The sequence below is a fragment of the Nesoenas mayeri genome (genome assembly GCF_963082525.1).
Source record: "Nesoenas mayeri genome assembly, chromosome: 17".
NCBI lineage: Eukaryota > Metazoa > Chordata > Aves > Columbiformes > Columbidae > Nesoenas > Nesoenas mayeri.
This window is the reverse complement of record NC_137565.1, coordinates 9,294,203-9,320,424: the sequence shown is the minus strand read 5'-3', so window position 1 is coordinate 9,320,424 and position 26,222 is coordinate 9,294,203. Positions and strand designations below refer to the sequence as shown.

Genomic DNA, 26,222 nt, shown 5'->3' with positions numbered 1-26,222 from the left:
AGACTGGGGTCTCCAACAATGCCGTTTCCGTCTGGGAGGCTCAGCCCACTGCCCGGGCACTGTGAGCCGCAGCACGTACGCTTACGTCACCCCAGCTTGAACCTGCTTTTGGTGGACTTTGTGTAAAAAGTGCTAAAGCTGAGCAGGAAATGGAGATTTCCCTCACATTCTTCTAGAAATTGCCTTTAGTTTTGTTTGGGTTTTTTTGGTTTGTTTTTTCTCTCCTCTGTTGGAGGGGATTGCAGTTGTTTTCCATTTGTAATCCAAATAATTCATTTGACAAGAAATACAACTGCCTTCGTTCTCAGACTGTCGGGCGCAGTAACACTGATTCCTGGTGGAGTTTTAGTGTCTTATCAAAGACGGGTGATGACTATTCCATTGCTGTCAGGTGAAAGTTTGACATGTGTGGTTGTGTTTCTGCGACTCTGTGTCTGGAGCTTACAGTTCCTGCTACATTAAAATTTGAAAAATTAAGCAGGGAAGCTGGTTAACTTCTATTTAAGCCCAGTTAAGTGAGTTAGATATTAAAGCATATTTGTATTTATCCATAAAGGTCTAGAAGATAAACTGCGAGTTGTTGTTACTGGCTGTTTCTTAATTAAAGTTTAAACTGACTGCTATCCACTTAGCTGCTTTACCATTGTTTGATGGCCAACAGCCAAGGATACAGTCACTTAGAAGGTCACTGAGGCATCTTGTTCATCACCCTTTTGGACTGGGCTGACTCTTTTTACAGTAATCCGTACAATCTCAGGAGATGTGTTTACCAGTGCCCCTGTGTTTCCCACTGGAACTCAAAGATCAAGAGCACAAGACTGCATTCTTCAATTTCAGTTCCAATCCCAAAGACAATGATTCCTTGCCACTGTCAGTGTTCAATCTGTTGGAACCTCTTTATTTCCAACTGAAACTTAATTTTACTTTGTGATCTTGTTCGCATAAGTTTCTGCACAGAAATGGTTTGTTTAGAAGAGTAAATATTTGTCCTCATCTGTTAGAAATTTTATCTGCATATTAATACGGTAGAAACAGAAAAGTAAAATCTTAAATTAACAGAGATACTACCAGATAGTCTGCTACAAGGATTTTAGGCATACATCTCTAACTTGTTTGCTACATTTTGCACTTGGGGGGTTGAGCAGCTTGATATTACCTGGAATTAATATACAAGATAACTTTCTTATCGCTAATTTTTTTGGTTGTTCTCTGCAGTAGTGGATTTTGGTTTCTTACCACAGGACTTTAGTATTAGGCTGTTTGCTTTCTCTGCTGATTTCTTCAAAGATATTAACAAAACCATGAGTATTGGTGGATTGGTAGAACCAATACTTGTTAGATTGATTTTAATGTTGTTTATTTTTTTTTTTCCCTTCAAGAATATCGACATTACAAACTTCAGCAGTAGCTGGAATGATGGCTTGGCTTTCTGCGCAGTCCTCCATACTTACCTCCCAGCACATATTCCCTATCAAGAACTAAACAGCCAGGACAAGGTACGACATTAAAAATCCCATTACTGGGACTGTGAAACTATATAGTTAATATGGGTTAATAAAGAAGAATGAACAAATTGGAGTTCTAAAAAACCCAGTATTACTAGGAATCATAATTGGAACACTTCGAACTACTTTAGATGATAACAGGACATGTTCATTCCTATGGCTCTTTTTAAATTACCATGGTTAAATTATAGACTCCATCTGAAGCGAAAGTAGCAGCATTACTATGAACTCTCTTAACACCATTTTATTATGTTTGAAGTAGTGTTTCCTTGGATTCTAACATGTTTTTATATCTCATACAGAGAAGAAACTTCACTTTGGCTTTTCAGGCAGCTGAAAGTGTCGGCATCAAATCTACTCTGGTAAGTTTCAAATGCATACTGAATGAATTATGTCCCATTTATAAAAATCAAATTATTATTTTTTGTACTTTTGGAAGGTTTTGATGCTTCATATTTCAAAATAGCAGTAGATGAGCTCAGCTAGAGGTTATTGCCCCTGAATCATACTTGACTGAAAAGCAGAAATGATACTCCTTACCTCAGTGCTTTGTTTAATAAACCCACCGTTGTTGTCAACTTAAGCTTGCATATTTTTTGCATTAAATAGTGACTGAGATACAGACCTGTACTCCAGCTGCTGCAGCAAAGGCAACAGCATGATAGCCTAGAGCAGGTAAACTCTTCAGCCATAAAACCAAGATTCACCAAAACTACCTCTCAATACCATAAGAAATAATAGTAAAGGCAATGGATTTGAGAATAACTTAAGTAGTTATGTGATAAAATCTTGAAGACTTTATTCATTCTTTCCTGTCTCTGACCTACTTACAAATTATTTGTTTGTTGTTTGTTTTTAATTCTAGGGGTACAAATCAGGATATGTAATTTTTTTTTTTGAGTAACATGAGAGTCAAGATTTTAACTCTTAAGTTTAGACTTTTAATTTGTCATCGTAAATAATTGAAAGGGTTTTTTAATTTATTGTTTATAATAAGCTTTTTTATACAAATTTTAGTTTGAAAGAATTAGTTTTGACTTGTATAGTATTTCACAGAATCATAGAATGTTAGGGATTGGAAGGGACCTCGAAAAGGGTCCCCTTTACCCCCGTCCCAGCATTGTATTTGCTGGCAATGGTAGTTGGGCTTTAGTACTTTGACTTTGTCAGTGATTTGAAACATGGAAGATTCTTACCAAGTGCTCATGTAGGAACTAGATTGTGGAAAATAACTACAGGAATTCTTACATAATTCAGCTTTAATCTAAATGCTTTCTGCCTGTCCTTTTTTTATTACAGGTACTCTAAAAAGACAAATTGAATGGAATTAAACCTTCTAAATGCAATTTGTATCCTCTTAAGGATTTAGTATCTATTTACACACCTGCATGCACAGTGTGTATGATGTGTGTGTTTGTGAATTTTTTTCCTTGTCCATATTTCATAGGTGGAGGGTGAAAAGGGTGTGAAAACTAGTGTATGTAAACAGTAGTGGTAAGGTAAGGGGAAGTTATTTGTTCCCTGAATAAGAAAGTGTTTGGCTGCTTTCACGTGGAGAATTTAAAAAATTACTTTCTCTTTTTTTGAGTTCTGGAGTTTCCTGGACCCAAAGCTTACAAAATAGACCCTTGCAGTAAACAAAAGCTATTAGAAACTACATCGCTATGTTTTCCTTTGTACATGTGCTGAAAAGGGTAGATTAGGCTTTGTTTACCCTGCTTATTCACAGCCAATCTGGCATAGTGTTACTGTGAAATACATGAGAGCCAGTCTTTCCATGAGAAACAAACCAAATGCTTTGTCTCCTGGATGTACTCAAACTGGCAGTAAACTTGCCTCTTCCTTGCCTCTTTACACAAAAATATGTAGAAATAAGCTAAAGTTCAGTAGTCTGCTGAAATGTAAAATGAGATTCAATTATTTATTGATGCTGACTCTCACCCTGATAGGAATTCTTAACTTGAGATTCAGTTACTCTCTGAGCCTTGATGCTGTGACTCAGTACCAGAGTAGATGGCGTTGACTTGCAAGGCTGGTGTAGGGGAATGTGAACATTCAAGTCTTGACTACTACTAGTTGTACTGAGTGGGGGACAACACAAGTATGCACAGCATTATGCTTTGCCATCTTAAGTCAACAAAATACCTATCTACAGATATGCTTTTCATAGCTGTTTACATTTTGTAAGTAATATAAAGATGTATGGAAGAAAACAGAGCATTCTTCATCAATACTTTAAATTGCGGAAGCTTTACAGATTTACTATTCCCAGGAATTTTTAGAAACTCTACCGCGTTACTCACAAGCTTATCATTCCTGATTTTGACCAATCTGTTTTCTGTGACAGGACATCAATGAAATGGTGCGAACTGAGCGTCCAGACTGGCAGAATGTCATGCTGTATGTTACAGCCATTTACAAATACTTTGAAACCTGAAACCCTAATAATTCAACAGATCCGTGGGCTACCAGATGGAAATCTGACTGAAATGCTAATCCCCATTTCACTGAAAACTGGCAACATTTGAGTCCCCTCAAACTTCAGTGACACTATCCTGGATTGCCTCAGATTGCTTCAGCTACTAAGCCTGGAAACAACTGTTTAAAAGCAAGAACTTGTTACCACAGTGCTTGGAATAACCCAAGTTATTAAGCTATTCACGTTAATTATGTAGCCTAAAGAGCCTGGACTACTTATGTGCTGCCTTTCCGGCCAGACTTCCTGAAGCTTTCTTTCCTAGGAGAGTGAGATGAATGGATCCTCTAGCATGTAAGAGACTGAATGTACAGCTAAAGCTTTGAGAAGGAAAAGGATAACATGGCATCGTATTACTGAACTTTCTCTAGCGTTCTGATACCACAGAGTCTGAATATTCTACCCACAGCATATGACCCTGATACAGCAGAGTTCGTAATGGTAATTTAGTTACTGCCTTTCCCTCCTTTAAAATATGCACAATATTCTAGGAAAACAAGCTTTTGTTCCATAATGACAAATTGAGTGGAAAAGTGCTCTTGATACCTCGAAAACTTTGGCACAGAAGAACTCATCATTCTAAAGCTTCGTTATAAGCCTACCTCTGTCACAGTGATGTGGCTTCCAACTTTATCTTATGGATTGTAAAGACTAGCACATACAGCTCCTGGTTTTCAGGGTACGCTATACTTCAAGGAATCTGTCCAAACTCCTTGTGCTTCCATTATAACAGAAATGAATCAATAATCAGCCCTTGTACAACTTGTTCTTCCTCCTCTTCCTCCTTTGCCTGTATAGCACGCACAGCTACCCCAGGCTTTACTCTACAGCAATACGAGCAAATATCATGGATTTCTGTGGTAGAATTTTGGAACTGGGATAGCATTTCCTCTGCAGAGAAGATATTTTCAGTGAGATGTAATAATTAAGTGGTTTGTCTGAAAATCCAGCTTTGCCATGTTTTCTGTGTGCTTTTCGTTGATCTTGCACATCCTCATCTGACTGACAGAAGGTGAGGCGTTCTTTAACAAGAGCTATGGAGGAACTGATGTCATGTGTATGCACCCCGTAGTCTTGAATATTGCGTGGAAGTGACTCACTGTCACAAGGAATTGAGAAACTTTAGTCTCCTCAACTTCTATTTTCCTAAAATGTACCTGAATTCATGTAACGGTTCTCTGGCAAAACAGTTCAAGTAAGTGCCTTAGCGATCATTAAATCGATACATCCTGGCACTTCAGGGCCTCATGCAGAATGTTAGTGGCTCAGAACAGTTTCATATATCCATTTGTCATAAGCTGTTTGTTCTAATCTTGTTTGTCAAATCATTGCTTCTGCTTCTTATTTTTCCGAATAATTAGCAGCAGTTAAGCCACAGTTGAACGTCTCTCATTAATATTAAGCAGAAGCCTACTTTAGAAGTGAGTTCTATAGCAACTGCTATTTATAAGCACATGCTCTTTCAACACAGTAACCCTGTTATAAAGAAAATTAATCTGCCACTCCTATGATGCTCTTATGACTGTTAAGGACAGTTTGAATGTCATAGATGTTAACCCAGTGAATGCAACTATGCTTGGCATCTCTGAAACTTTGTCATTGTATAAAAGCACAGATTTAACTCAAAATGATTGCCAAATGCAAAAACCTGTCATCTGAAGAACACAGCCCATGTGAAGAGTAATAATTCAGCATGTCTCTAGCAGCTAGCATTGTCTAAAAATATACACTTCCATTGATATGTGCCTGGGAGAATTACAAAAGTTTGCAAAATTGTTTCTTAATCCATGCAGAGGGCCTTTGGAGACGTTTTCAGAGCAGTGGTGTCTTGTACATTCTCACAGTTATTTAGAACCCTAAAAGTAGCTAGATACTCCCTATTAATTGGTGCATTTAAAGAGCCAACGTAATCTAAAGACAGTTGTCACGAGAGAGGCTTCAAGTGAAAAATCTTCATTAACAGATTTTAATAAAAGCCTGAAATAACATTTTCTCTCCTGTATATTTCTTAAAAATGTTCTTCATCTCTTCAAATAAGTATCAGTAAGAATAGTCTTATCAGCAATAAAGGAATATCAGGCTCCGTGAAGAAGTTTTTGTATAATGATGTATCTGAGCCTTTACATGTAAGATGCTGCACAGCTGTCTGAGTGGCAGAAATGAAGCAATGGAAGATCTAAACCAAACATAATGCCCTGCTGCACTCTACAACGTGGGTTTTTTCTGAAGTTTCAAATAACATTAAATTTCTCAAGAGGAAGAATAGCCGTAGCCCTTCCAGCCGTGGATGATACTGTTCTGTTTGGTTCCTACTCATAGTTAATCCTGAAACAGCCTGGGTTTTGTACATATGAAGTGCAAGCTTATGCTGATTTACTTTCCTTTTTAATTTAGACAATATTTCTGAATGTACCACAAAAAGGACAAATATTTTATCATCAGTTTATATTATTGCATTTTAATATGTGCCTTGCAAATGCCTGTGCTGTAGGTGTGGGGTGGGCAACCAAATGGACCTGTTGAACATATTGGTGCAGATAGAGCTGTATCATCTGCTGGGGCTTCTTTCCCAGAACGCTTCAATGGATCAGAGAGGTCCCTTTAGAACCAGAGGTATGTTTGGTTTGTCTAGTTGTCATCCTGATGCAAGATCATCAGCAATGAACTGAATGAACAATTCTGGGGTTTTCTTTACCAAAAAAAGAAGGGATGGGAGGGAAAGTTCCATTTTAGTTATTCAGGAAAACTCTGTCAGAGAAGTTTTGATACAGAGTATCTAACAATAACACAACTGAGGTGACTTCAGAATGGATCACTTGATTTGGTTTACAGCTGGTTTTATTTGATCCAGTTTGATTTGGTTGTCTTGTATATTTAAATAGAAACCCTAATTTAGGATCTCTGGTGTGAATGGCAGTGGCTCTCACAAAGATCTCTCATTCTCATGAAAATTTTCTCTGAAAAATTGTGAGTGAAATTTTTCCTTTTAAGTTTGTGTTTGTGGATAGGTTATCCAGAATATAGTGTGTAATTACAGCATATTCTGTTTTAAAAGGGGTTTTTTTTCTCTTTTGCATGAAATATATTCCTCAAGTTAAATGTAGCATTTCTGATTTTTTTTTTTTTTTGCCTGCAATATTGTAAAATATTTCCACTGATTATGTGTTTCTGTCAAGTCTATAATCATGCTTTAGGGTCCCTTTAATTTGCCAGAACTAAATGAACTTGGCTTTGACGTACTGGTGTTAACTCATATTAATACCCCTGGCAGCAGTTGTACTCTGGTTTTCCATGCATAAGGAGAGGTGATTTTGCCCCTTGCTCTAATGATGCTCACAGTACAGTGCTTGAAACTGCTGAGGATCTGCCTTAAGAATGTTGTAGCCGTGATTAAAAATTCTCATTAGCATCTCATTTCTGTTAATGATCTCAATGTTTAATTTTTATCAATTTTTTTCCCTTTCCACATTCAACACTTCAGACATTTGGATTCTGCATCTTTTGCATTGACAAAAATTACTTTTACTCAATTATCTCTGTTTCTGTACAGTTTTGGTCTAGGGTACAAATGTTATTATAGCCTAGTTTTAAACAAGATTATTTAGGAAGCTGAAGATACTAAGAACTTGGGGGTTATTTTTCTTACTTTCTGTGTTCTGTTTGGGACTGGTTTGGGAACGCTGTCTGTTTTTCAGTTGCAATGTGACAATATCTTCCAAAGCTGCCCCCTTTGGAGGGCCAGCATCAAGCTATGCATAGGCTGGAGTTAAGCCTTTAAAACTCTGTTCAACTCAAGACTTTACTTCTTTTTTGCCTCTTGCAACTAATACAATCCCAGCTTAACTGCATCGAGAGTGAGCTATTAAGGGGCAGAATTCTTCCAGGAAGGAATCCGGTTGTACACCTTGACACTAATTTTGCTTGTTGTAATACTCTTGCTGAGGTGGCCTAAGAAAGAGGATTTTAAAATAGTGGTATTCATGTACAGACTCATTTAACTGTATAGTTTGTCTGTGATCCTTCCCTTGACTTGTTAAATATTTCTCGTTTATTTTCACGTTCTGCAAAGCTTTATTTCCACAACTCCTTTCTTTAAGCTAGCATTAGTGTACGAAGACTCAGTAACCAGTTTGAGAAATTATTTGGCGAAAAGTGGTATTACAGTGTAGCTGTTATCCATGAGTGCTGGACATGGCTCCAGGCTTTCCCAACATCATATGTGCTGGTTGGTACATGTGTTAGAGCCGCTTTGCTCTCCCATACAGCTGCATCACCTCATGGTGTCCATCAGGTGTGCTTGCCCCCCAAAAGTTTGCCCCCCAAATTATCAACTCCTTAAATGAGTTAAGGGCTTGGAGACATCTCTTAATATATTTAATTGTCCCTATTTAGAAAGATATCTCTAGTAGTATTTCTGCTTTCAAAGGACAGTGGTTGGATGGGTTTTAAATTACTGTCTGGCTTGCTGAGCATTCCCAGTCCTCCATTCTGCTGAGTTTTTTCTCTTGTATTCCCTATGGTTTCAGTAGTAGTTGTAGTATGGTTTGTGGTTGTCAAAGCCAAGATGTTAAGCATCTGGAATATGTAGTAAGTATGCTTTTGATAATTAATGCTAAATAACTTTTAAAAATCAAGGTTTGTACAGTTCTGATTTCTGTTAAAGTGTATTTTTTTCCCATATGCATTTGTGCTTACCACTTTTGGGGATGCAAGACCCCATGACCTGAGTTTGACAAGGCCGCTATCCTAGCCCCCATAAATTAATTCATTCTGTGCTAATAGGATTATTTCCTCACACTGAAACTTCAGTAAAACCTATGAATACCAGAGGACTTCCTTCCAACTCACATTTATCTTTTACTTGCAGTATTCCTTACCCTTAGGCCCCTATCTGCCACAGAGTTGCACATAAAGTTCCCATCAGTCCCAACAGGACTTGCGGATGCAAAGCAATAGGGTCGGCTTTTGGCAAAGGTTGGCAGCCCGATGTAATTTAGCTGGTTTCATTTTAATCCCCTATTTTCAGGGGGTTTCAGTTTAGCCAAAATCACTTACTCAAAGCTGAAATGTGGTGCGTTTGTTCTCCCCTGGGAAGTATGCTTCTGTTTAATAATATTTTTTATGAGATTGTATTTATGGAAACTGAAAGAAAAATGTCATGAAGCTAGTTTGTTGCACTTTTCTAAGGCTTTTGTATTTTGCATAGAGTTCTAGAATATTAACAAGTTGTTTGGGGAAGTCAAGGCTTTAAACTTACTGTGCCCCAGCATAACAACGTATTACGTGCATTTTCATTCTAGTGATGTATGTCTTATTTTAATGGCATGTAACTAGTGTATTTATATGGTAGTTCGGAAAGCCAGTGGACATTCCTGCTGCAGAGGAGCCGTTGGCAGTGCTGGTTCCACAGTTCGGGAACTGACCAGTTTTGACAGCACACTGCATTTGCAATAATGGAGCAGTCGATTTTTGGTTCTGAACTCCATTTCAGCAAATGGGGAGAAAGAGGCTTTTCTTTCGTTCCATTGTTGAAATTTCTCTAGATACTTTTATTGGTTTCCAATTATTGCTTGTGCTCAATTAGGGTGATTACCTGGGAATCAGTTCACTAAAGAGGATACAAATCCATGTAATGTGCTCAAGTAATTCATCCCCGTGACTTACAACATTTCAATTTGTTAGAAACTTTTGGTTTTACGTATATTGTAAGATTGATTTTACTGTTTTTAAGTAGCACTTTTATGCATATCTGAAGGCTTTTTTTGGGGCAGAAATGTTATTTCTGTGTGTTATCTAGTGGAAAGAAAGTATAACACTACTAAACAAAGCATAGACTAGCTAGCCTCCAGACTGTAAGTTCACTTTAGGTCAGTAATGATCAGGAGTTGTTCGATGTGTATGAAATGAATCAGTGATCCCTTTTACTATTGGACAACTCTCCAGATCAACGTCAGAAGGGCATTAATTGGTACCCTCCAGCCCTTGGGTGAGGGTCCTTTCAGTTCAGGTGTGAGGCAGAACTGACAGAACAAAGTGATGAATTTTGGACTCGGTGAAAGAACACCATTTCATTGGTGTCTCAGCAGCATATTGGATAAGGACTAACCCTGTTTGAGATGACACTGCAGCCAGTACTAATATCTCCTAAATAGCTAATTTTCCATGGTCTTTAAAGATGATGTAAAAAAACAGTGATTCTTAAAAGCTCTTCTCACCTCTCTGGCTTTTCTGCTTTGTATTGGTTCTATACTCCCTCAGAACAGCTGTTAGACTGACCTAACAATATGTGTATGGGGTTAGTAATTCTTGTTCTAGACAACAAGCATTTTTCTTTTTTTTCCAGAACTCTTTGAAAAGGTTTACACACACATTGACATACATAAACATTTTATATAGAGAGAGACATTTTACAAAAATGTATATATGTACACACGCATATATACCTGTGTGTATACATATATTTACATATGCCTGTTCTTAATAAAACTGAACATGTTTCAAGGAGTGCTTGCGTCTTGGATGCTTAGTGCTGTATTAGCCTATATGTTTAAAAGGCATGGAGGAAAAACAACATTCTGTTTGCTTCTGGTTAGAGCTGAGAAATACAGGTTTAAGGAAAACTTGGAAGTATGTTCAAATTGTATTTCACCTTGTTTCTGTTTTGAAAGGCACAAGCTGTTAATCATTGGAACTTAGAAGGTCAGCAAGCATATTTTAAGCTAAACCTTTTGGAGGACCAATATGCTTTTAGTTTGCAAGGACCACTAAAGATCTGGGCATTTACTTTCTCCATAATGTATCTGTATGAGTATTTAGTATGTATGCCTTCCATTTGCCAATGTTGCCATGTTTTCTTCTTAATTATTCATGAAATAAAGCTTGCAAATAGCAAAATGTGTGTTTATGTTTTCTTGAGTGAAGCTGCTACAAAAGGGAATACAGGAATGCTATTTCTGACACCGTGATTTTTCAGGAGTAAACGTTACAGGTAGTAGTTTGCGGAGGTTTATATGCTATGGATGAGAAGTGCATGAGAATTATTTGCATGCACATAACCTCATGAGTTTTTGGGAGTCACGTCTCTTCTGGTGTACAAGCAGATACTTTATGGTATCTTCCACCAAAGGGTTTTAAATGATAAGATTGTGAATACCCTAGATAAGAGGTACATATTTAAGGCATCTGCTTAGCCTGCATTGCCCTAGTCTTGAATAAGAGTAACAGAGAAAGGAACTGCAGAGGATACGTTCAATTTAAGCAACTTCTGTAATACATTGCAGGGTTAGAATTATGCAAGTGTTACTTAACCCAAGTAAGGCAATGCGTGAATGTGTACTGGCTTGCTCCCTCTCCTCTAAAGGAATTGGGCTGGGGAGGGATTTGGAACAGTTCAGAGTATTTTTAAGATGCCTAAAAGTAAGATTTCCAGGTGAAAATAAAGACTAGAACAGCTTAAATCTGATTTGGTCTCAATCATCCTGGATGGTAACTGTTTCCAAATGCTGGTTTAGAGCTTTAATTTCAGGTGCTCTGGAATAAATTGCATCCAGAGGTTTGGATTGACCTCCTATTAATTTCAAATGCTGTTCTTAAATGCACTGACTATTAATAGGCATTTCAATTCTATTTTTACATAATTTTATTTTTTATATTTTTGTGTGTTATTTTCTGACTCTTCAGCAATCCAGAAAAGTCTTTGTCTCAGTAATACTGTTCTGCAAGAAAATGTCTCACTTCTCCTCTTTTAAGGTGAAGTATTCTCCCTGAATGCGAGTAGTTTAAGAAAACTCTTCTTATTTCTCAAAATGGATTTATATCCTGGTTTTAAGCATTGATCTTCAGTTTTAATACTTGTTTTTAAAGTTTAGTATAGTAAACTCATGTCAGAAAACAGATATTTTTCTTTTCTGTAGCAAGTGCATGACAGCATTGTAGAAGTGGCTTGTACGCCTGCAATTAGCAGCTTGGAGGTTGAGACAGGAGCAGCGAGTGGGACACAGGCCAGGCCTAAGGTACGTTAAACCAGCGGTGCCTGCACAGTCTGAATGGCTGCAACTTTGCTTTCCCATGTCCACTGAAATCATATTCCCCAACCAAAGTTTTTTCATGGGTTGTCTTCCCAGCTCTCACTAGAGAATTTTGTTTAAAACGTGAAACTAGTTCCATAAGTGTGATTTCAGTTGAATATAGTAAGTTAAATATTTATATAGGTCTTACTGTAATGAAAAACAGCAGCTATGTGGAACAGTAAAATAAAAACCTCAGAAGCAACAGCAATGTAATACTCCACTGTATTAAATCACAAAACCTTATGTTGGAGTTCTGACTGTTCTGCAGTTAAATTCTGTGGACTAGGTTAGCATTACAGAATATTCAGGTAAAATTCTTATCATAAAGGTTTCACAATTGCTTTGATCAATGGAAGGGAGTTCGCTTATGTCATGTATGTTGCCAAGAGCTGTGTGTAATTCCACAAAGTGCACAGACAAGAGGGACTCGGGAAGATGTAAGTTTTTCCCACACAAAATTCTTTTGAAACAGAATCGCTAACTTATCATAAAAAGTTAACTCCCTTCTCCAGATGGGAAGTTATTAATAGCCAGTAGCCACTCTTAAGACCTTAAAAAACCCAAAGCTCTGAATTCTGTGCCTTTTGCATTGTTCACCCTCTCTCAGCTCCCTCACTTAGTGATTTGTCTAGTGGTTTGTTGGTTTTGTTTTTTTCCCAGCATTATCTTTCCTTGGGTTCAGCATTTGTGTTCTTAAACGGATACGTTTTCTTTTTTGTCCCCAATACTGAAGACTGAGTGAGGTACAGATTTCTTTGAGCTGGTTGAAAAGTAGTGATGGTGTTACGGAAAGCTCCAGTACCTTCCACAAAATTACTGCTTGAATGGAGAAATGAACTAATCAGTGTCTCTCTTCCTGGCAGCTCAAGATAAGAAGATTATTTATGTTTAATTAAGTGGGTTTTATTAGATTCCCTTATGTTAGAAAAGTTGCTTTGAAACATCTCCCATGCATCATTGTTTAGAAAAATTTTGTCTATGGATTTAAAAAAAAATAAAAGTAGATAAGGGACTGTGCCATCAGTCCTAATCCAAGGCAAGGCTTTTACTAGTCTTTGCCATCGCCCTCTGGATCACCATGGTTTAACTCAACACGTTTTGTGGACCTCAACTTCTGTATATGAAATGCTCTATTTGAAGAATATTATGTTGAATTTTCTTACATGTTCTTTGCCCTTCAGGATTTTCAGTTCTTTGGAACCTCCTTAATATCATCATGAAAATAGGGTTGAACACAGTAGTGCATTATCACAGTATTTTTACTCCTAGACATTTACATTGATTCTATAGTGTGAGGAAATACTTGTGCTTCTCTCCAGTGCTGTGCATGGCTCACTCCCTTGTTTATGCTTCCTTTTCTTAAACCATTTTAGGTTCTTTCCTCATGCCAGAAGCCCAAAAGTTAAGCTCTTAAAAATGAAAGAAACTTGAGGAGGAGACATAACAGTCTGGAGACAACTTCACTGAGCTGTTGACAGGATCATATTTTTCAAAAATAAATATCCCACAGAGCACCAAAATGCCAGCGTGTTGAGTTAACGCTGTGTGTCTCCGTGAGGCCACATTCAGAGTCCATCAGCTGCAATGGAGTCAAGTCTGCAGTACACTCAACCAGTGCTGCCTCTTGAAAACCACAAAACTGGAGGGTGTGATCCTGAGGGGTGCTGAGCATCAGCAGCTTAGCAGTGCAGGAGCTGTTAGGTGTTCGGTCCATCCAAAAAAATCTTTCCTGAAAATGGCTGGTCTAACAATAATACAGGCAGACTATCATCCCAACAGAGAACAAACGTAAAGGGAAGACACGCTGCAGTCTTCCTCTTGGCCAGAGGTACAAATGTTATACAGGCACTGGAACAGAGTGCTGAAACACTAACTTGATTCTATAAACCTATGAAGTTCCATCATTTTGCACCAACATTTCCAGCACACATTATTCCTTAGCAGGGGGTGGTGGGGAGCAAGGTGGGTATGTACTTTTTGTCTCCAGTTTGTGTTGTGACAGAGGCTGGTTATACACAACGTGGATTTTGTCAAGTTAAATAAGGGTTGCCCTCTCATTGCTCCTTAGAATAAAATGAGAATAGTGTAAGTGAAGAAGAATCATCTGACTGCTGCTGGGCCTTGCAACTCAACAGTTCATTTATTGTATAAAGGTAACTTCTATATATTACTGTTATAGAAAATAAATAGCTGTTGCTCAGCAGCTCCCACATGATGATTCATACTACCAGTTTTTCTGCTATTAATAGTACACAAAGAATGCTTAAATTTAGATTTAACTCCATCTCATAGCCTGTCATGCTGAATAGCATTTGGAGAACTGAAGCCACAGTCTGTTTGGGCAGCGCTTTTAACAGAGACTTGTCTGAATCTCGACTCGAAATTACTGAAAATCCTTTTGTTCCTCAGTCCATGCAAATAGCAGGATTTAAACAGCGGTGTGGATATGGGTTTCCTTGTGTGCACAAATCTTACCTTGACTTCAGCTTGTTTTCCTCCAGCCTGGGTAAAAGTGGAATTTCTATGCTGGAATTGAACAGTTAGTGAGAAGGCTTCAGTGTTTGACATAGAGAAACGTTCTTCGTTAAGTTGTTAGCGATGAGAATTTCTAGCAAAAATTTTGCATGTGTAACTTTGTTAAAAGACTCTTCACAAAATCTAGTGCTTTTTTTCAGTGTTCATTTTAAAATTGCTAATGAATATTTAATGTTGAACAACGTGAGAGAAATAATATATACACACACATATGGATTTTTATTTCTATATGTCTTTAATGTTGAAGGATTTGCTAGTGTTTTCAAAAGACCTCAAGTAACTCTGCCTCTCTCCCTTCTCCTGGTCAAACACAAGTGCCTTTCCCTGCTTTGAGGAGATTCGGGCAGTATTTGTGGGAATGGGATTACACGCAAGTCAGAACACATCATTTTACTTGTCCTGTTTAACAGCATTGCATACGTGTACTAATGCAACACTCAGTTTGATGCTTCTTTGCAAAATATGCATTCCTTAAATGTAACTTTGCCTATGTCAGACGTTTCACTCTGGTTAGAAAAAATGTCATTACAGAGAAGAGTTCCAAAACTGGTAAAGAGTAGTTTCTTTCTTAAAGAAAGAAATATTGTTTCTATATAAGAAAACATTAATTCTTCCAGATTCTGTTCTAGACAAACCGATGATCATGGCAGCCTCAATATGTAAGTATGATTTTCTTGCTATCTGGCTCCTTACGAGGGTGGCAGGCTGGTTTTGGTTATAGTCACTATAGATGAGTCTGGTATGTGTTTACACAGGCATCCCTGGTGCCACAGGCAGACTGTCCCTCATGCGGTACCAGCAAAGAGAAGCATGAGTTTCATGAGAGGTGTGAAGTTTTTATTTACTTCGCTCTCATCTTCTTGAAGGAAGCATTTCAAGGTTCATTCTGCGCAGACTCTCTAAAGCTTGCTACTTTAGCTCAGCTGCTAAGTCTGAGAGGTGCAAATAATCTCATATCACTGCTTTTCACCTGCCCAAAATTCAGGAGTTTGGCTTGTTCAGCTGGGAGATCATGTCTGACATGTTACTGCAGCTCTGCTTTTCACGAATGAAAAAGCCCTGCTTGGCTGTACACGGGAGAATTGGAAAACTTAACCTCTTTCCTTGCAGTGCTGGACTTTGTCAGCTCCCAGCCTGAGCCACAACCAGCTCCGGGTGCGTGGCAGAACCGTCCCGACGGCTGCTGGAACCTGCTCTGTTTCATGTAGTCCCTTCTCAAAGCTTATCCAGCCACAGCAGCCGCAGTGATGCTGGTTTTTCCTTCATGAGTGACTAAGAAAGGAAAGGAAGTTCGCTCTCTCTTGTGCTGCCTCCCCACCTATGTATAATAAAAACAATGAAAAAATATAAATGTTGATTGTGTTGTACTGTCGCTTCACTGCCATCGTTGGCCCCGGTAAGGGAGCGCATAAGTAGAAATATTTACAGGTAAGGACAATACACATTGAATATGTACAAGAAGAAATATGAGTTGAAGAACAGTGCAGTTCTGATACTTGAAAATAATAGAAAACCAATTAATTTCTTAATTCAAAACAAAGGCAACAGAGCTATTCAGATCTTACTGTAGTAATGAAAGCTATCCTATCCAACTGCTCAATAGGACGTAAACCAGCAGCTGCTCATTATAAACACATTTACTTGTGCAGAAGTGAGAAATGAACATGCAAACGTAATAGAGGAACGGGCTCAGTTGCTCTGGGAGGTGTTAATACTAATTTTTAACATCTTGAAACACCGCAGAACCCCCAGCTGCAGAGAGCAAATCAGTAGGTGACAATGGGGACCTGATACTCCATCTGAAGCGGAATGGCCCGTAAGGGAAGGAACCAGCAGTTTGCTAGTGGTATCAGAATGCTTTTATGGACAAAAAGTAATTTCTAAGAAACATTAGAAGCTTGTCAGACTGCCATTTTCAGCCAGTGCTGTTAAAGCACTCAGACATTTGCTTTGGATCTTCTGTGACTTGCTGATTTAAAAGAAAATCAACATAGTCTACATCAAATAATCTTAAAACCGATCAGCTGCAAAAGTGAAAGAAGAATTAGAACTGGGAAAAGAAACATCCAATGAAGCATTTCTGTTGATCAACATCTCTGTCTCGGGAAACTTGTAAGATGATCTGTTGAGAATGGGACTGGTGGAAGAAACCAGCCTGACAGCGTAATAAAGGGAGCTGACTGCAACAACTTTGTTTTTAATGTACTCATATTTAGAAACTACATCCCTGCTTTCATTGATTTCAGCGGGAGAGTCATTGGGATGTCTTTGAGGAGCTGGGCCAAAGATGAGAGGCAACCTCTGCAATACAGGAACCACTACACTGGAAAGGAGCAAAATAGCAGATGTGAGCAGGCAGCTGATTTCTTCAGCATGAGGCTTGCTCCTCTGCTTCACATACACTTCCACAGCATAAAGTTTTGTGCAGTGCCAACTAGGAGTGGGAAAATACTACCTCATCGTGTTTGGAGCAGCACTCCAGTCTCCACTCTGCTCTGTAATTCACAGCTCACGGCCGAGGCAGCTGGTGTAGCAGCCTGGCCTCCCATCCAGGGTACGAGTGAAGGGGAGGACAGCACAGGTGCCACATGCTGCTGCCAGTGCTGAATTTTTAATGCTTAGGTGCTCATAGGTTTTGAGGTTGGTGCTGAAGTGGCTGGTGCCAGTTCTGCCATTCACGCTCTTGCTGCCAGAGAAGGCTGGGTAAGCCTGTTGCCTGTGAGTCAAAGTAACGTGCACACACCTCTGGCACATGTGATGTGAGCAAAGCATCTCTGGGTTTGGGAGGCCTGAAAAAACCACTTCTGTTGCATGGAACAAGCATTCAGGCTGTGGCAGTCCCTTGCACAGAAGGACCTGGGCTGGCTGTCATCATGAATTGGGTTTGTCATAGGCCAGGGTCTGCCATGGAGTTGGCAAGAAGTGTGGAGTCATGCTCATGGTTTTTCCTGTTTGTAATGTCCAACCAATAGGAATATGTAGATAAATTACTTGCTTAGATGTAAAGTTGAAAAATAGAAATTAAAAAAAATCTTAGAAGATATCCACAAAGAGCAGTGGGTTCAAATTCTTGCAAGGTTCTCTCCCTGCTTCAAAATTGCTGCGAGATGAGTCACGGCTGTTCCCCAAGTCTTTTCCTGCGGAGGAACAGGCGATGGCTGGGGACAGGCACAACACCGCGGGGAGGAAATGTGTGTGTGAGCACTGGTGGGATCCACAAAGCCCTACTCCTTGGGAAGTGTGAAACTTTTGTAAAATATGTAATATATTTACTGAGAGCTCTTGGACACTTCCAAGGTACTAACACAGAGGGCTTCCTTGTGTTGGTAATAACGACCGTTAAGCACAGAAGAAAGTGTAAGTTGCTGTCTGCCCGTGCAGCCTTTCAGGGTATCGCTGCACGGCACTGTGCCACTTGGTATAGCTGTAGGATTCAACTTGCTGCATGAGTTTTCCAGCCTGCAAAGAAGATGTTTAAACCAATGCATGGAGAAAGCGCTGCTTTCCTCCCCTTTCCTTCCCCGCTGTCATTGTATGCAGATCAGGCACAGTAAAGCCCGTTTCTGTCATTTGTCGGTCCCTCAATACCAGAGCCGGACTTGTAGGAGTAAGTGGCGATCTCTCCTTCCGCCGCTTTGCGCGATGCTGGTCCGGGTTGTCCTTGTTGGCGCGGAGCCCCCCGCTGCCCGCAGGTAACGCCGCGGGGCTGCCCGGCTCCAGGCACCGGCTCCAGGCAGCGGCTCCAGGGACCGGCTCCGCCGCCGCTCGCTCGGCCTGCGGGAGCTGCTCCAGCGGGGGCTCCGCCGCCTCCTTCCCGCCGGGGCCGGGGTCCCCGCGCCGCCCCGCCGGGCCGGCCCCGCCGCCGCTCCCGCCCCGCGCCGCCCGCGCCGCCCTGCAGGGGGAGCCGCTCCCGCCGGCGGGCTGGCCGCGTGCTGCGGCGGAGGGCGCCGCGGGGCGGGAGCGGAGCGCGAGCGGGGCGCGTCGGGCGGGCCGGCACCGGTACCGCCACACGCCTCCCGGGCGCGGCAGCGGAGGCGCGGCCGGAGCGGAGAGGAGCGGAGCGGCGCCCCCAGGGCAGGTGGGTGATGCCGGCGTCGCCGCGGCTGGGCTCCGCGGTGCGGGGCGGCGGGTGCCCGGGGTGCAGCTCTCGGGGCGGAGCGGGACCTCCCGGCCGGGGCGGGCTGCGGGTCTCGCCCCGCTGCCTCCTCCCGCCTGGGCGGTGCGGGCGGCCCCAGCGCCCCGCCGGTGCATCCCGAGCCCGGCGGTCGCCGGTCCGGGGAGCCGCTGTGGGCGGCTCAACCAACCTCGCGTCCTTCGCCGTGTCCGCGACAGCCGCGGTCCCTCTGCCGTGTCTCCCGCGAGTTTTAAAAGTGCTCGCTTGCTGCCCTTTCGGTACCGCCTCATCCCCTGCCCCAAGACGGGAGATTTTTCTTTGCCACCGCTTTCCTCTGTCCCGGTTTGGATGGGTTTTGTCACCCTGGAGCCGGTGCTGTTCACAGCGTGCTGGTTCCCAGCTGTCAGCTCCCCAGCACACCCCCACACGCTGAGATGTTTGCTCCACGGATCTTCCTTCAAACATCAAGCGCTGGACTTTGTCCCCCTGCACTCAGCCAGCCATCTAGCCCTTCAGCTGATATTTGTGCTTCTGCTTTATCGTAAAATAGTGATTCCATAGGAACACCATGCATCCTGTAAACTTCTCTGTAGTGTTTAACAAAGGAGACAACTTCCCTACAGAGACTTCCATGCACTTTGCCATCACGCTAAGGGAAAAGGGCAGGGACTGAACAGACGGCATTGAACCCATGTGCAATCTTATCCCATTCCTTGCCCCCAAAAGCCCCGACCCTGCCAAGCGACTGAAACAGATTTTTTGGTGGTGGCTCTTCTGCTGTGCTCGGGAGCTCTCTGAGCCGTGGTACCCAGCGAGTATGTTAGTGGCGCTGCCAGTCACAGAGGGACCCAGTGCCTCTGTGCTGGGGGGAGAGGGCAGATGAAGGAAAGGGGAACAGGCTGAAAGGTGCAGTTGTCTCCAGAGCTGTTGGGAGGACGCGTGAGAGGCCTTTCAGCCCTGGCAGATGGGACTCCGGGGCTCGGCCGGGGTGACCTGCCCTCCAGGAGGTGCAGACAGCCCATCCTGGACAGTGCATTGGGCTGCAGGTGTGTTACCGTTACCGCCGTGGGTGTGCTGCCGGGTGGTGGCCTCGCAGGGGATGCTCCTGGGTGGAGGATTTTCTGCGTGATCATTTGCGTGGTCTGAGAGTCACCGCAGTTGTTTTAATGCTCTTTTATGTTCTGGTGCGGCATGACCTTAGGCTACGTTTTGAGCGCAAAGGCATTCCAGGCTTTGCTGTAGCTTCAAAGTAGTAAAAGTGGTTGAGCACCCTCTTCAAAACTGCCTTGGGCAGAGGGCCCACAGAGGAGATGGGAAGGGTTAACTTAAAGAGAACATGACTCACTTAGTAAATAGCAGTTAATAGAATTGCCATAACTACTTAAAATTATTTTCCTTAGCAAATGGTCAGCTACTAGATAACTCAGTCTTCGGATGTATTTGTTTCCAGGTTTCTTATCAGGCTCATAAGTCTCAGACCCGTGTAACTCAAGAACTGTAGTAATTGATAAATTCAGGCTCCTGTAAGAGAGAAACTAACAGAGAGAAAACAAGTGTGGCCAGCTCCTGCTGTTAGAGAGACAACCCCCAGCGCATATTGCCCAAGTGAAGTACATGGAAGATTAGATAAAATGAGCAATGGAAGTGTGAGAAATATTTCAATTTGATTAGATCTGTGGAAGAAATACCTTATTTCGAATGTCAATAAAAAAGTCAATATAAATGTAATCACATATCACAAAAATACTATGAAAATGAAATCTTGCCTAATGCGGTAAATGGATTAAATTCTGAATTAACCAGGAAAGCTATGAGCCTCTGAGTTTGTAGAGAAAACACGTGGGTACAAACTGCAAACGTGTGTGTGTATATAAAATAAAAGTGACCTGGTCTAGGGTGCAAAAAAAGAAAAAAGGCAAGCAGGTCTCCTTTTCAATGCTGCTCATCTGGTGATCTGTAATTTACATACGTACACAATCTGTCTCCCTTTCCATATGTATTTTTATACATAAAAAATAGAATCAGCATCATCCCGTGCCAGGTCAGGAGATGTCAGGCCTGTAATGATGTTTTTAGCCTCTGTCCTTCTGTCAGTTGGTGCAAAAAGCACAGGAGATCTGAGCTGAAAAGCCTTCTGCCAGATCTCCTATGTTTGCATTTCTATTTTTGAAGGATATCTTAATAGGATGTTTCCATAAGGGCTGCTGGCACTATTGCATTTGGATGTAATCAACCTTTGAAAGCTATTCATATTTTTTGTTTAATCTTCAATAACGGATTTTGCGTAGAGCCATGTCGTTAAGCCCTCTTAAGGACAACTGGGAAGAGCTCAGTCTGGGAGGACACTGGGAGGGACTCTTCCCTTCAGTTGTGTCTCTCTGGAGGGTCAGGGCTGGCTGGCCGAGGGCGTCCCCTTCGTGCTGGGGCCTGGTGGCTTTCCGTCTGGTGTGGAGGGAAAACCTCCCCCTGTACCACTTCCTTTCAGCCGGGGTGACTGATGGCTGTATGATTTCTCATCTATACAGGATGCTTAAGGCTTCATAGATTTTCCACCAAAACACTTATTTTCACTATGCTTCAGCTCTTCGCTTTGGTTTGACATTTCCACCCACGTTTTCACACGTGAGACGGGGCAAGGCACAGTGTGGTTGAGCTCTCGACGCGTTCTGCGCAGCTGTGAGTGAGGTGTTTTCCATCCTAAGGCTGGTATCAGTGCCTCTCTTGGTGTCCTGCAAAGTTTGTCCTTGTCTTCTGCTGGAACAGATTTCAGCTCTTCTTGTTCATTCTCTCCATCTGATCTGGATGGTGAAATATCTCTGTGTCCTTCATTGTGTGCTTTTCCTTGGAAAACAGAGGTGGACTATTAAAGCTTTCCTTTCTGTTGGACTCTAAACTAAGGACCAAGAGATCTTGAGCTGTGTGTTAAGGAATCAGGGAGGACTGTCACAAGTCAATGGACAGGTACCCCTTCATCGCAGTCTGGTGTTTCGGGCCGGAAAACTCAGTTGTCTCATGGATCACCTTCAGGTTTTGCATCAGTGCAGAACATCACAAGCCTTAGCAAAGCAACTCACACACAATAGCACCAGTTCTTTGCCTGTCTTCTCATGTTAAAAAGGCAGGGAAGGCTGTGTACTTAATGAGGTGCTCATGTAGCTGAGTATTGAGGTTTGGTCGGTTAGGGGAAGGAACCAACAGCATTCTGCCTTGGGAAGACAAGAGGTTTGCACAGATACATGGAAGGTGGTTTAACCTCTGAAGGCTTCAGTTTCGTCTGTAGAACTGGAAGATTCTCCCCTCACAAAAGTTGCATCTGTGTCAGGAATAGTTATTGGTTGTATTGCACTTCTTTTTTTTCTGAAGTAAATCTCTGTAGATCAGAATGGACAGATGGCAAATACAACTCTCAATTATGGAAAATATCCTCAGGAGGTACTTCGAGGTCATCTAATCTATGCCTCTGCCCAAAGGCAGGATCAGCTATGCTTTTGCCATTCCTGACAGCTATTTCTCCAACCTAAAGACCAGCAGTGGAGAGTCTGTGCTTCCCTGGCATGCAGGAAACACCCCGATGTCCAGCTGAAACTTGTGCTGTAACTCATTCCTCATCCTGGCCGCAGCGAGCAACACACAGAGGATCAGCAGAGAGTATTTAGAAGTGCTTCAGCAAATGCATGTATTTGGTAAATGTGAGTGAATAAAGATGTGATCTCATTAACTCCTCAACCTGAGTTCTGTAAGGAGCAAATCAGACAAAACCTGGCTACGTCGTGCCTGGTATGGCTGGAGATGTGCAGCAGCGCGGGAGGGACAAGGTGGGCAGGCTGCGCTGCAGCTCCGTGTGGTGATGCAGCTGCAAAGTCAGGAGCGAGCTGTTGGGTAAATGCACAGCGACGAGGTTATGGAAAGAGCCGATGAACCACTGAGTGCTTAGAAGAGTTCAGAGAAAAGCCAAATGCAACAAGATGGCTTCCGTAAAAATTACGTGTTCAGGTTGATAACTACTGTTAGGCGAAAGCGTTAAGAGTGCTGCAGCGTGTGTCTGAGTGCAGGTTTTGTCCCTTCCTGCGCACGGCGCCTGGGGCTTGATATGGGAGCTATAAACAGACATCTAGTGCTATGTGAGACATCCTGGTGGGGCTGGCGGAGATAGGAGAGGACCTGAGGGAGGTGCGTGCCTTTCCAAAGTGACAGCAGGGGCTCAGGCGATAGCGTGGGGCACTTCAGACCTCACTATTCACTTACATTCAAGCAACTAACTCAAACCTTATCAGTTTAGTTTATGGCTTGTTTTGGAGAAGGGTGCTTTTCATCGCTGGGCCTGTTGGTTGATTATTAAAACCAAAAATTACCAGGTATCATGAAATACCGCATCTCTTATGTAAAATATATGCAAATGCCACTGTAGAAAATACACAAGAGCAGGAGTACTGGAGCTTCCTTGCCCACAAAGCAGCAGTAAAACTAGTGCCAGGAAGGCCACACGACATTTTATGTATGTTTGGGGGCTTTTGTTGATGTTTTTTTTGCTTTTTTATTTTTTGAAAAGTTACACATTTTGGGCCCAAATAAAGTAAGTAATTTGTTACAACTGCAAGTGCAGCGGTGGAGGGCAAGGTTTGGAAAGTAACGACAGCTCTAAGAGAGATCGTGTTTATCTCGGATGGTAAGTCAGGGGTTCCATGCAGTAGGTTTATCACTATCTGACAGGTAACAAGATAAAGCCCAGGTGCTACACAGGGATGTGGAAAGACCTGAAACAGGAACAAAGAATACTTTACATAGCATTTTTAGGGAACATTGGCAAACAATGCATCTGAGACAATGGAGAAGTTGGCAGGGAGTGAAACTTCTTGCAGGGATGTTTAGAGCCAGGGACGAGGAAGGACAGGCACATAGGGGATGAGGGAATCTTCCTGTCCCTCTCTGATACAAGGAGAGGAAAGGGGGTTTTCCGGAAGCTTTGGGGACGTGACGAGTGACATGCTGGGCTCCTGTGTGTGTGTTGATTAGCATTTGTGATTGCACTCAAATCCAGGGTGGAAGGCACTCGGCCGTGCTCAAGAGGCCTCTAGTACTTGCCGATTGGGGCTGTTTTATCTGCTGGCTGGCTGAGATATGGCATTCTCTGTCTCCCCGTCCCCCGTGTTTGTCCCAGGTGACCCTCATGGGGATGGTTGTGCCTCCTTGTTCAGCAGCTCTTCAAGGAGGGCCAGGAGAAGGGATCATTTGCTGGTGGAGCCATTCAAAGCTCAGCTGAACCTGAGCCACCATCAGCTGGGGGTCACGCCTGCGTATGTCCCTGGGCAGAGTCCCTCCTGTGTTTGAGTGAGTAATGCTGTTCAACAGAAGGAAGTGTGATTTGGTTTCATTCTGCTCTTTTAACACGTCCCCTTGGGAGTGGTGAGGTTTGCACTACTTTCCCTGTTAGAAGTTTCTTTCCTCATTTAGCATTCAGACCTCAGTGTCCCTCCCATTTTTCTCCTGGTTTTGCTTCTTTGGAGCTATTTTGTTATCCTCTCACACTATTGTATCCTCTTCTTTATTCTTCTCTCCCCTTCCCCTCCTCCTACTAGAGTAGCATTGACGTTTCTGCTCTCTTTGCCTATTCTGTAATGCTGGCCCATTACCCACATCTCCCTTCTTGCACTGGGAAAGTCCTTTACAAACTGACCCATCATTTTGGTTATTGAGGTTTCCCCAGAATAGGATTATTAGATCCTGGTATGAATCAGTTGTTGAGGTTAAAGAGTTAAAGGAAGTAGTCTGTTAAATATCATATTCTGTGGTGATAACAACTTTGGTTTCAGCATGGGATCCATGTAATTGGGCACAGGCTGGGATTTTCCATAGGAAACATTCCTCGAGATAAAAGACACCGAAGAGGTATGTGGCTCTTTAATACGATCTTCACAAGAGAGGCACGTGGTTGAAATTTATTTGAATAATTACAGTTTCCACATACGTCCGATCCACAGATCAGTGCCCAGGTTCAATGGGACAATGGAAAATCACATCAGACTGACTTGGGCTGGCACCAGCACCACTGCAGCTCCTGGAGCATGAATGGGGAAGCACGTTGACTTTTGAAAAGTTTCTCAAATGTCCAGCAGCCTGGATTTTTGGCAAAAAATGACCTGAGCTAATGGCTACCTAATCAGGGATTCCTTCATATAACCTGATGCATCTCTCCCAGAAATCAGACCTCTTTAGCTGACTTGTTAAAATCAAGGCACCTAACTTTGTCAAACACCTAAAAAATGTTAATCTTTTGGTTTATGTCATCCTCTGCCTTGCTAAATGCTGATCCGAAGTCTGCTTGACTATTACCATTCATTTAGGGTCATAACACGGGTAGACATAGAGGATTCTGGCAGATTTGATGTAGTTATGTGGTTGTTTTTCTCTGGTAGAACTGTGCAGTGTCAGCTCTCACAGGATATAGAAAGGTAAGAAGCTGTTTTCACGGACTGACGACTGGAAAGAGGATTCACTGACAGCTTTTACTGTCTTTCCTACCCTGTTCCTAAAGGGAAATCTTCCTTTTCCTCCATGTAGCCACAGGACAGCCTAGCTGTATCATTACAGCAGGCAAGAGGTGGACACAGTCCACTTGGGAGAAGCCACCCTAAAGGCTTGGGGTGTCTGTTCTGGGCACGTCGCTGGGATCCATCTCTGCTTGACTAACATCTTGTGTGGCTGGAGTCAAGTGCCACAGCCCCTAAGGAATTTTCCTTAGGAGTCTTCTTTGGTTTGTCCTTCTTCAGCAAGGTGTGAGGATCGTGGTTGTCATGCGTTTGAGAAGTGATTGCAGGTTTCTTTACAGCTGGAGCTCTTTATGATCTCTTATTGTGCAGAAACTAAGAAAGCTTAAGTTCTCCTAGAACTGTGGTAGAGGTGACTGTATTGTAGCAGGGTACTCACTGCTTCTCTCCTTGCCTTTCTGCTTCCTCTAGACGAGTACACTGACTCATAAACAACAAGTCTGGTAGAATGTCTTCTAAAGTTATTTATGGTTAGCTCCTGGTTCTCCAGTGCAATGTGTGGTGTAGAAGGAGAAAACCCAGTGAGCAGTAGTGTCTTTTTCACCAGCAGTTGCACACTCTCCACTCCAGAACATGAATGTCTCTGGCCGGAGCAGGCAGAGGAGGAAGCAGGCAGAGGCAGCAGGCTGTTACTCGTCAGCGGATGTGCTTTTACCGCACCACAAGGACTTAGGTAATGAAGGAAGGACTTCGTTAGAGTCCTCAGAGCACCAGCTAAACACTGAGAATTTGCGATCAGTAAGCAGTGACACCAGAGAGTTCTTAATAGATCAAATTATCATCAAGGACTTGAAGAAAAAAAGATAAATGTCACTTGGAGTACCTCTGGAAAGCCTTGTATTGGCATGGCTGACCGTGATAGTGAATATGCAAGTCACTTTGGAAGAGCGACAGAAGTATGGTGCAAGTCATTGCAAAGAGAAGAGGGAGGGACAAAGTAAGGGCATGTGGCCTCAAGACATCAACAGAGCATCAATT

General features: G+C 42.3%; 1 protein-coding gene across 3 annotated transcripts in view; it reads left to right on the top strand.

The window, feature by feature from the left end:
• The window catches only part of SPECC1L (sperm antigen with calponin homology and coiled-coil domains 1 like), a gene marked incomplete at both ends in the record, with an annotated part of 45,141 nt that extends 41,199 nt beyond the window's left edge, over positions 1-3,942 (top strand). For 2 of the 3 annotated variants that reach the window (XM_080355205.1, XM_080355204.1), the window contains 3 exons: positions 1,380-1,496; positions 1,808-1,867; positions 3,853-3,942. In XM_080355205.1, the coding sequence (XP_080211331.1) occupies positions 1,380-1,496; positions 1,808-1,867; positions 3,853-3,942 (267 nt within the window). The remainder of the gene's footprint in view (positions 1-1,379; positions 1,497-1,807; positions 1,868-3,852) is intronic. The other variant, XM_080355203.1, reaches the window with a different exon arrangement.
• Positions 3,943-26,222: the final 22,280 nt, after the last annotated feature.